The 10,860-nt window shown below is 42.4% G+C and overlaps 2 protein-coding genes across 2 annotated transcripts; both read left to right on the top strand.

Moving 5' to 3' along the window:
* Positions 1-560: 560 nt before the first annotated feature.
* LOC310848881 (protocadherin gamma-A4-like) lies at positions 561-2,768 on the top strand. The gene is given in 2 exon segments (XM_083748440.1): positions 561-2,522; positions 2,525-2,768. Coding segments are annotated over 2 exon segments (1,887 nt in total). The 5' UTR covers positions 561-685; the 3' UTR covers positions 2,575-2,768.
* A 3,318-nt stretch (positions 2,769-6,086) lies between these two features.
* On the top strand, positions 6,087-8,405 carry LOC310849413 (protocadherin gamma-B5-like; the record flags this gene model as incomplete). The annotated part of the gene is made up of 1 exon (XM_083749569.1): positions 6,087-8,405. One exon carries the CDS (start codon positions 6,087-6,089, stop codon positions 8,403-8,405), a length of 2,319 nt encoding a protein of 772 aa, XP_083605695.1.
* Positions 8,406-10,860: the final 2,455 nt, after the last annotated feature.

The following is a 10,860-nucleotide window of genomic DNA, read 5'->3' as shown; positions in this document are numbered from 1 at the left end:
AAGGAAAATGGCATTTCAGAAAGCACCAAGAAGATGAAGTTATTGTTTTAGGACTCTGGGTGTCGCTGTTTACCAACCAAGGCTGAACAATTTAGTAAGAGATTCAACTTTCCCATCCAACCACTTCATTACAGAAAATGCAGAAAGAGAGATCACACGTACGGAATCTGAACAACTGGAGGATCTTATATTAAATCAAATCAAATCTGTATTTTAAAATACAGGCAATAGAGATATCTGTGTTGTCTGTGTGTATATATTAAGAATTTCAGTCACATACAGACAAATCTAAAATATAGCCACTCTGTCAAAGAAGTAGGATCTTCACCTTGGCACAGAAGTACAACTGGCAATGGAATCCTTTTTCCAGGATTGCAGAAGGAGAGCTGTCTTTTGTTTCATTCTGGTTCATGTTTGGCAAGCTGTTATAGGGCAGATTCATTATTCCATCCCTGAAGAAGCAGAAAAAGGTTCTTTCGTGGGGCCCATCGCAAAAGACCTGAAGCTGGAATTAAAAGAGCTCTCACACCGTGGAGTCCGCATTGTTTCTCGAGGTAGGACACAGTATTTTGCTTTGAATTATAAGAGTGGTCATTTGTACGTCACAGAGAGAATAGACAGAGAGGTGCTCTGTGGACAAGTGGACAAGTGTGTCTTGCACTTTGATACCATAGTGGGGGATTCAATGAAAGTATATGGTGCTGAAGTGGAAATCACAGATATTAATGACAACGCTCCCACCTTCCATTCAGAGAAACTGGAGCTCAAAATGAGTGAAGTCACAGCACCCGGAACTCACTTTCCCCTTGATGAAGCTCAGGATCTAGATTTGGGCACCAATACCCTTCAAGGATACAAACTCAGCAACAGTAGCCATTTCTCCCTAAATGTGCAAGAAGCAGTTGACGGTAGACAATACACTGAACTGGTACTGGAAAGGCCTTTGGACCGTGAAGAGGAAGCTATTCATAATCTGGTCCTCACAGCATATGATGGGGGAGATCCAGTCAGGACAGGAACTGTACAGATTCAAGTGACAGTTTTAGATGCTAATGACAATGCACCAGTTTTTAGCCATCATAGCTATGAAGTAAGCGTTAGGGAAGATGTTCCTGTTGGTACCACAGTGGTTATATTAAAAGCCATTGACCTGGATGAAGGTGTCAACAAGGAACTGAAATATTCATTCAGAAAGATCACAGAAAGGGCTTCACAAATATTTCATTTGAATTCACAAACTGGGGAAATTACGCTTGCAAGAGGCTTAGACTACGAGGAGTCTACACTTCATGAAATTGAGGTCCAGGTTCATGATGGTGGTGAACTCTTTGACAAATCTAAACTTTTGATATTTGTTACTGATGTAAATGACAATGCACCCAAAGTGGAAATAACTTCACTTATCAGCTCCATCCCTGAGAACTCTCCACCAGCAACTGCAATAGCCCTTTTGAATGTGCAAGATGAGGATTCGGCAGAAAATGCAGAAGTCACATGCTCTATCCCCAGCAATCTCCCCTTTCTACTGACAAAAGCCTATGGCAACTACTACAGTTTGGTGACAGCAAGAGGCCTGGACAGAGAGCAGGTAGCAGCCTACAACATCACTGTCACAGTCACGGATCATGGAGCCCCTCCACTTTCCACATCAATTGTTATTCCACTTGAGATTTTAGACACAAATGACAACCCTCCACACTTCCTGCAATCCATTTATACTTCGTATTTAATGGAGAACAACCCAAGAGGGGCCTCCATATTTTCCCTGAAGGCCGATGATCCAGACTGTGGAGAGAACTCCAGAGTCACTTATTCCATCATTGAGCACAACATCAGTGTCTCCCCAGTATCTTCCTTCCTCTCCATTAACTCTGAGACTGGGATTGTCTATGGCCTGATCTCTTTTGATTATGAAGAGATGAGGGAGATTAAGTTCTTGGTCAAGGCCCAGGACGGAGGTTCTCCACCACTCAGCTCCAACGTCTCAGTGACTCTCTTCATCCTGGACCAGAATGACAATGCTCCCCAAATCCTGTACCCCTCCCCTCCCACCGATGGTTCCACAGGGATAGAGCTGGCCCCTCGCTCCTCTGAGCCAGGCTACCTGGTCACTAAGGTGGTGGCCGTGGATGCGGACTCTGGCCAGAATGCCTGGCTCTCCTACCAGCTGATCAAGGCCACCGAGCCAGGGCTCTTCACTCTGGGGCTCCACACGGGAGAGATCAGGACAGCCCGCTACTTTCTGGAGAAAGATGCCCTCAAGCAAAGCCTGGTGGTTTTAGTGAAGGACAATGGGCAGCCACCTCTCTCTGCTTCAGCCACTCTGACTGTGGTGCTGGCTGACACCATCCCTGCAATCCTCTCAGACCTTAGCAGCATCTCAGCTCCTGTAGAGCCTCCGTCTGACCTCACCTTCTACCTGGTCCTTGCAGTGGCTTTTGTCTCCTGCTTGTTCTTCACTTTCCTCCTTGTGTTACTGGCCATCAAGTTGCACAGGTGGAGAAATTCTCAACTGCTTGAGTCGGGGAGTGTGAATTTCAGTGGTGCTCCCATCTCACAGTTTGTGGGGATTGACGGAGTCCGAGCATTTCTGCACTCCTACTGCCAGGAGGTTTCTCTCACCACAGACTCTAGGAAAAGTCAGTTTAATATTTCTAAGGCAAATTATTCCAATACTCTGAGCAATAAAGATACATGTGAAATAAAGGATCCCTTCCTCATTGCTGAAGATATTAATAGCAGTAATGGAGATTCAGCCAATACACAGGTGAGCTATCCCTTTCAGATCTGGGGTCTGAGGTTTTAAATATAATGCCTGCTATTAATTGTTATGTGCTTTTATGAAGAGGGGGTTGGAAGAACATTCTTCCACTCATATTATTTTATCTTTACCAGAATCTTATAGTTTTTGGTATTTGAAAATACCTACGCCACACATACAACAAGCACACCACTTTTCCCCATAAAAACTAGACTTCTCTTGGTCAAAAGAAATATTTGTCAGAGTCCCCCAGGAAAGAAAGAATCAGAGTGAATGTTTGCTTACTCTCTTTGACAAGAAAAACTACTTCATAGTTGTTATATAAGTAGATTTGAAATCAAAACAATATTATGCATTTATGTGCCTTGTTCGAAGTATAATGTATGCCTAGTTCTTAGATGACACACACTTCTAAGGGAGGACGATACCCAGGTTTTATCACTCACCATTCTTGTGGATGGGGAAATTCATTTCTAACCCCACATATGGTGACAGACCCATAATATGATCAAAACTCATCAGCTGTATTTTCCCAATGGAAGCCTGAGACACTTCAGGAGTTTGAGATGATTGGGAAGCTTTAGAACATGCTAAATTAAAACATTACAGTCATTATACAACAACTGCATTAATCAAATCTTATTAAGAAGTATGCAAACCTTTGGAGTTAATTATGTGCTTTCACACCTTGAGTATAAAATCTAGGGCTAGTTCATGTGAACAACTACATCACTTGTTAACTGTGTGAACACAGTTTGATCACTTGGCAGCTGAACTGATATGTTGGATTTGTGGGCTGAGTTTGTGTTTCAGAACATTCAACCATTTTATTTGTGGTGTGACATCTGTGTTCACACTAGATGCTGCAGTCATCAAATGATAAATATGCACATGTGAACCGGGACCTACTGTCATCTGTTTGTAAACCAATTTCATTGCAGTCTTTGATTCTCCATAATATTAAATATTTAGTTATAGGAATTTGGCTTTATGTGACAGAGTATATCATCTTTAACCAGCAGTCTATGCATAGTGATTTCAGTTTATGTTTTTACCAGTTTAGGAGAAAGCAAATAAGGAGAATATATCTAGAAAAAGTATCTCAAGTATGATCAGAATATGTTTCACATAAGTAGACATATTAATAATAAGTGTATTGTGGCAATGCTTAAGTATGGCAGCTTTGAGGGTTCTATATTTGAAGCCTGAGGTGCAATGGACAGAATGTTGAACCATGAAATCTTGAGTTCAAATAATTACTCATCCAAAAAGAAGCTCACTGGGCAGCGTTGGTCACATCTCTCTCAGCCTGGCTTTTCTCCAGGGTTGTTGAGAAGATAAAATGGAATGATCCCACACTCACATACCTCTAAGCTGCCCTGAACTTCTTGGAGGAAAAGTGGGATAAACAGGTGAGGCGCTGTGGGTAAAACCTCAGCGCCTAGGACTTGCCAATCACATGGTCAGCGGTTCGAATCCCCGCGGCGGGGTGCGCTCCCGCCGTTCGGTCCTAGTGCCTGCCAACCTAGCAGTTCGAAAGCACCTCCGGGTGCAAGTAGATAAATAGGGCCCGCTTACCAGCGGGAAGGTAAATGGCGTTCCGTGTGCTGCGCTGGCTCGCCAGATGCAGCTTGTCATGCTGGCCACGTGACCTGGAAGTGTTTGCGGACAGCGCTGGCTCCCAGCCTATAGAGTGAGATGAGTGCACAACCCTAGAGTCTGGCAAGACTGGCCCGAACGGGCAGGGGTACCTTTACCTTAATAATAATCTCTACTCCCCCACATTTGGAATTCTATAGCTGAGTAGTGGAATTCTATAGTTTGTTGTACTCAGAAGGTCCCAGATTCAATTCTTACCCTCTCCAGTTAAAGGATATCCAGGAACATAGCTGGGAAGGATCTCTCCATGAGACCGAGAAGAGTCACTTGATGGAAAATGTGGTCTTATCTGGTGTCTCATCTTAGAACTGTACAGCAGCATAGTTTTAGGATGTCTGGATTGCTCATGATCCTCCATAATGCTAAGGTGGCAAAGCCAGGGGGAAATGCAGCCTGTATGTATGATATGCAGACAATGTCACTGACACAAGTATTTGGTAAAGTCACAAAGTAAGAGAAGTACATACATGGGTGGTTGGGTTTATTGGCTGCTTGTCCCACTAGCATTAGAACCTGCCTTGCCCTCAATGCCCATCTGAGACAGTCCCGCGCAGAAGGATACTATGCCAACGCCAAAAGTTTTTAAAAATCTGTAACATCTAATGAATCTTGTTGCAATTTTCCTCACTTCATTGGTTGCCACATGCATGGGTGGTGAAGCTTTGAAAGCAATGGCATCATGTTACACCATTTGTTTTACTTTGAGTTCTTTTGGTGAGAGGGGGAGACACAGAACTGCTACTTTTGATGCCAGCCACACATCCTTTGAAAGAACATCTAGTTCCAGCCTTAACGCTATTCATTTTCCCCAAAAAGGTTACACAGAGAGATCTCTGGTCAGGCAGAAGTGTCCAATAAGGTATGAGTTTCTGATTGAGAAAATGTAAATACTTCTGCAAACGGAATTGTAAAAATACTGCATCTCTGGAAATTTCTGATATGACAATTTCAGGAGCTAGAATTTGTGGCATTTTTGTTGGCAATAATGAAGGTATTGCCTGACCATGGAGTTTGAAAGTTCTCTTCATAGTCACAGTAGCAGTTCCAAAACATTAAAAGTCACTGGCCAGCATGAAAGAATCTAAAAACTGAGCCTAGAAAGCAATGAAGTATTCATGCCAACAGAACCAAAGGAGGGCATTCTCAAATATCTGACTCTTTCAGTTGTCCTTTTTACTGGAACACAAAGATATGGTCATGCAGGTAGTATTTCTGCTTTTTATTTTCATAACAAAAGAACATTTGCAATTCTCTCTCTGAGCCTCAGAGTGTCACTGTTGGCCAGTGTGGTGCCAGAAAAAAAGGATGGAGATCTAGTTATGCTTCTCCTACAGAGTGAGTGTTTCATCAGTTCTGTACAGACTGGGCAAAGAGAAAAACACAAAGGCGTTGCACTCTGGCTGAAAAAAAGGAAAAGGCTCCCAGTCCTCACAATCTAAGAAGGAAGGCAGTTTATATTTACTTACAGAGATTTCCTCTGTGCTATTGAGAAACTGATCTGGTCACTACAAGCTGCAGAAAAGGAGGCAGAAAATTTCTCATCTGGATGGACAAAAGGCAGGAAGAGGATGGCAGAACACTCAGAAGGCAAGTACTGCTTCTCTTATTTTTGCCTTTCTCCTGCTGGGCTGCCTCAGAGCAGATTCGCTATTCTATCCCTGAGGAGATGGCAAAGGGTTCAATTGTGGGAAATCTCGCCAAAGATTTGGGACTGAATGCCAGAGATCTAGGAAGGCGCAATCTGCATGCTGCCTCTGTGAACAAAATGCAGTATTTCGGTATCAATGCAGAAAATGGAAATCTCTATGTAAATGACAGGATTGACAGAGAGGAAATATGTGGCACAACTCCACTCTGCCTTATTAATTTTGAAGTGGTGATGGAAAATCCTTTAAATGTTTTCCATATAACCATAGTTATACAGGATATTAATGATAATGCACCACAGTTCCTCAGTGATATAACCAACTTGGAGATCATAGAATCAACTGTTCTAGGAACCAGATTTCTCCTTGGGAAAGCAGAAGATCCTGATATTGGGTTGAACTCTCTCCAGAATTACCAGCTGAGCTCCAACCACTACTTCACCTTGGAAGTAAGGGAGAGAAAAGATGGAAATAAATATGCAGAATTAGTGCTAACTAAAGTTATGGATCGAGAAAGTGAACAGACAATTCACTTGATCCTTACAGCCTTGGATGGGGGTGAACCAAGAAAAACTGGGACTGTCCAGATACGGATTAATGTCACGGACGCCAATGACAACCCACCTGTTTTCACTCAGGAGGTGTACAAAGTCAATTTACCTGAAAATGTTCCTGTTGGGTCACTTGTGCTCCAGGTTGTAGCCTCAGATAAAGACGAAAGCTCTTATGCTCAGATCAGGTATCAATTCAGCAACATAGCAGCAAACACCCACAAGAAATTCAGTTTGGATCCAATTAATGGCATAGTCACTCTTACGGGACTGCTCAACTTTGAGGAAACTAAAGAATATACCATGACAGTAGAAGCCAAAGATGGTGGTGGATTGGTGGCACAATCCAACATTGAAATAACTGTGCTTGATGAGAATGATAATGCCCCAGAAGTGACTTTAGCCTCCATGTTCAGTCCTGTTCCTGAAGATTCTCTGCCAGGAACTGTTATTGCTCTGATCAATGTAAATGACAGAGATAGTGGAGATAATGGAAAGGTCACTTGCTATTTACGGGATGATTTACCTTTCAAAATTCTTCCCTCATCTAACAATTACTTCAAGCTCCAGACAGACAGTCTCCTGGACAGAGAAAGAGCTCCTGCATATAATATTACAATCACAGCCACTGATAGAGGAACCCCACCTCTTTCCACACACAAAACAATCTCACTACAGATCTCAGATATCAATGATAATGCCCCTGCATTTCAGAGATCAACCTACAGCATCTATGTGCCAGAAAACAATCCTTCAGGTGCCTCCATTTTCACCATCAAAGCCTCTGATTCTGACATGGACCAGAACTCACGGATCACGTACTCCATCCTCAACAGCAACATCGAGGAGCTTCCCATCTCCTCCTACATCTCCATTAATTCAGAGACCGGCACCATCTATGCCCAGAGATCCTTTGACTATGAACAATTCAGAGAGTTCCATCTGCAAGTGAAGGCCCAAGATGGGGGTTCTCCCCCTCTCAGCACCAATGTGAGCGTCAGGGTGTTTGTTCTTGACAGGAATGATAACAGCCCTAGTATCCTGTCCCCCTCACAAGAAGCCAAGGGCTCAACCTTGTTTGAGATGGTGCCTCGTTCAGCCGAGGCAGATTATCTTATCACCAAGGTGGTGGCCGTGGATGCAGATTCTGGACACAACGCCTGGCTCTCCTACCACCTCACTCAGGCCACTGAGCCGGCACTCTTCACGGTTGGTTCTCATACTGGAGAGATCAGGACCGCCAGGGCCTTTGTGGAGAGAGACGCTGTGAAACAGAGACTGATCATTATGGTGAAGGATAACGGGCAGCCGTCTCTCTCGGCCACCATTACTCTGAACCTGGTGTTTGCTGAGAACTTTCAGGAGGCCCTTCCGGAAATGAAGAGCCAACCCAGCAGCTCGGAGTATCAGTCTGACCTGCAGTTCTACTTGGTGCTGGCCTTAGCTGTGATCTCCTTCTTGTTCCTCTTGACTGTGATTCTGGCCGTTACAATGAAGCTCCGTCAATCAGGGCATCCCAGGTTCCTACAGTGCTTTGGTCCTGTTCCCCATTCCAAGAATGGTGCCATCTTCCCACCCAACTTTGAAGATGGGACTTTGCCCTATTCCTACCAGCTGTGTCTGTCTTCTGAGACCAGGAAGAATGAGTTTGCCTTCCTGACACCCAATGTTCAGATGGCAGACAATATTCTTAGCAGTGAGAAACCTGCTGTGCCTTTTACAGGCAATGTAGGAAACAATTTTGATTCTGCAGTAGATAATGGAGAACAGGTAAGGTTTGTTTTCTGAAATTAAATGCCATTATCCATCATTCTTTGCCATTAGTGACATTGTCACAGTGCGTTTTATCCAGAAATGTGACTGCCTTTTTGTTTTTCATCATATAAATGAATAGTTTGGCTCTTACATCATTTGGCTTTCATGAATCAGGATGCGTCCTTTTCACTCCATGGGGAAGCTACACATTGCAGCTTCGAGCCATGCCCTTGAAACCATCTGGTAGAACTTATCTTGTTGTCATTTGAACAACTAGTATTTTGAGGAGTTGACCTTCAACTACTTTCATTAACTTAAATAAAGTGAGGGAAAGAACTTTATTTTTCACATTACTTGGCTTTGGGGGGGCAGCAATTTTGGCTGTAGAATCAAAGGAGGGCACCTTGCTATATAGCAGAAAATACTATCACTGTTATTAGTATTACTAGCATTTTTTTAAGCAATAGATTTTAAAGACATACACTTTTGAGAGGTTTCTGTAAATTATGCTTTATTTCCTTCTCCATAAAATCAAATTAATAGGCATGTGTGTTCCTGCATGAGTGATGTAAAAAAAAGTCAAGTCAAGACTGATTGACTGACTGACTGGCCTTCTAGAGTAGATTGTGGATATTTCCAGCCCCCATATTCCTTTAAGTGAAACCACATTGCATTAAAGCTCTTTCTAAACAACTGTCTGAAAGGTGGACAGGCGGACAGATAATGTGGGATATTTTGTTAAAGACATGAATTGTGCATTTATTTATTTTTTAAATTTATTTAAAACAAAAATAAAACAATTACATACAGACAGAGAGTTATCTTCGAATACTCCACAGAGCTTTGCTAAAGTGTATATTCTAAAATCATTTCAATTTTAACAAAAACAAAATGGTATGTAATAACCTCCATCTCTTTGACTGTTGCCCACAACTACAAATATATATTGTATCAGCAGCAGTGCTGGTCTGCAGGGATTATACAAAGGCAAGGAGGAAAAATAAAATAAAATATGTGCTTCATGCACACCAAACTGTGCTGTAGGCCAAGGCACCGTTCTGCCACATGCCTCACTGTTTGTATAATCTATAAAGTCATCCAAGACTGCATAAAAGTTATCATATTTCCCTTGGCCTCTTGCTATCTTCAATTTCCATGTCAGTTTTTTCAATAATGCTACCTGCCAGATTGCACTGCCTGCATCATGTATTTCTGCCTCATGATTTAGACACTAATAATGATAGTTACATTATATTTATATGTTTCAAAGGGCATTGCATATAATGGGTCAGATTCAGAATTAGTTATCCTTAGACCAAGTTAGTAAAGCAAGACTAATTTAAGTCAATTTTATTTAAGTCGGGCTACTCTTAGGTATGAAGCGGGATGCGGGTGGTGCTGGGGTCCCTTTTTGTATGAAGCGGGATGCGGGTGGTTAGGGGTCCCTTTACCTTTACCTTACTCTAAGTATGATGAAGTCTGGATTTGACACATTATCTTATAATTCTTATATAAGTGAGTTCCTGTCAAAGGCAAAATTCATACCATGGAATTCCTGGTTCACAGTTTTGTTCTTTACATGAGACCAGCTCAATATACATGAAGCATGTTGAATTCTTGAACTGCTCTACCAACATGTTAGCTATGCTGCTTACATGACATGAATGCATGAATAGATGGATAACTATATTTCTGATCATAGCATTGTGGGATATCTTAGCAGGTTCTTGAGTTACTTAAGCCTGCAATGAACCACCCGCTCCAACTCCCTGCTGGGCTCATGGCCAGTAGGGCAGGTGTCAGGATGGAGGAGTGTTCTTGCCAGGGTTGGTGCTAGGTGTTGGAAGGAATTAGGGGACAGGACCATGACTGACAATTGCAGTGTGCTCAACATAGAAAAAGAAGTTTAAAAATGGAGGGGAAAGCTCAGAACATTTGAGGTTCAGCATATAACACCCAGGGCTTATTTATGTAGTTTTGTTCCTTGATTAAATGAAGTTGCATTGACAGCTGGAGACGATATGTAGCTTCCTAAAATACTGAAAGGACCGTAGTGATTTCTGAGTAGCTTTCTGGTTGTCCTGTCCCACCCCAAGTCCCCACCGGCAAAATAGGGGTCTCCATATTGCTTGCATATTTAGAGGGGATGACCCATATCTGTGATATTGTGAAGTAGCTGGGGTGTTGTGTAAGGTCAAAAGCACACACCACAAAGTAAATGAAATCAGCAAAGTGTCTATCGTAACTGAACAAATGGGCAGGTGGGGAAAATGGCAAATGTAAATACTGACACAGTACATCTGTTGAAGGAGAAAGCTACACAAACAGACCAGAAATCGTGTGGACATAAGGTGACAAAATAGGACTTGAGATGTGGCACTATTTTCAGTGAAATTATGTAAAGATAAACACAATTTTCAGACACGGCCTCAGGCTTTCCACACACAGTCTAAGATGCCTGTAAATACCTAATACAATATTTTTCTAA

The sequence above is a fragment of the Podarcis gaigeae genome (assembly GCF_964106915.1).
Source record: "Podarcis gaigeae genome assembly, chromosome: 7".
NCBI lineage: Eukaryota > Metazoa > Chordata > Lepidosauria > Squamata > Lacertidae > Podarcis > Podarcis gaigeae.
This window is presented reverse-complemented; position numbering and strand designations above follow the sequence as displayed.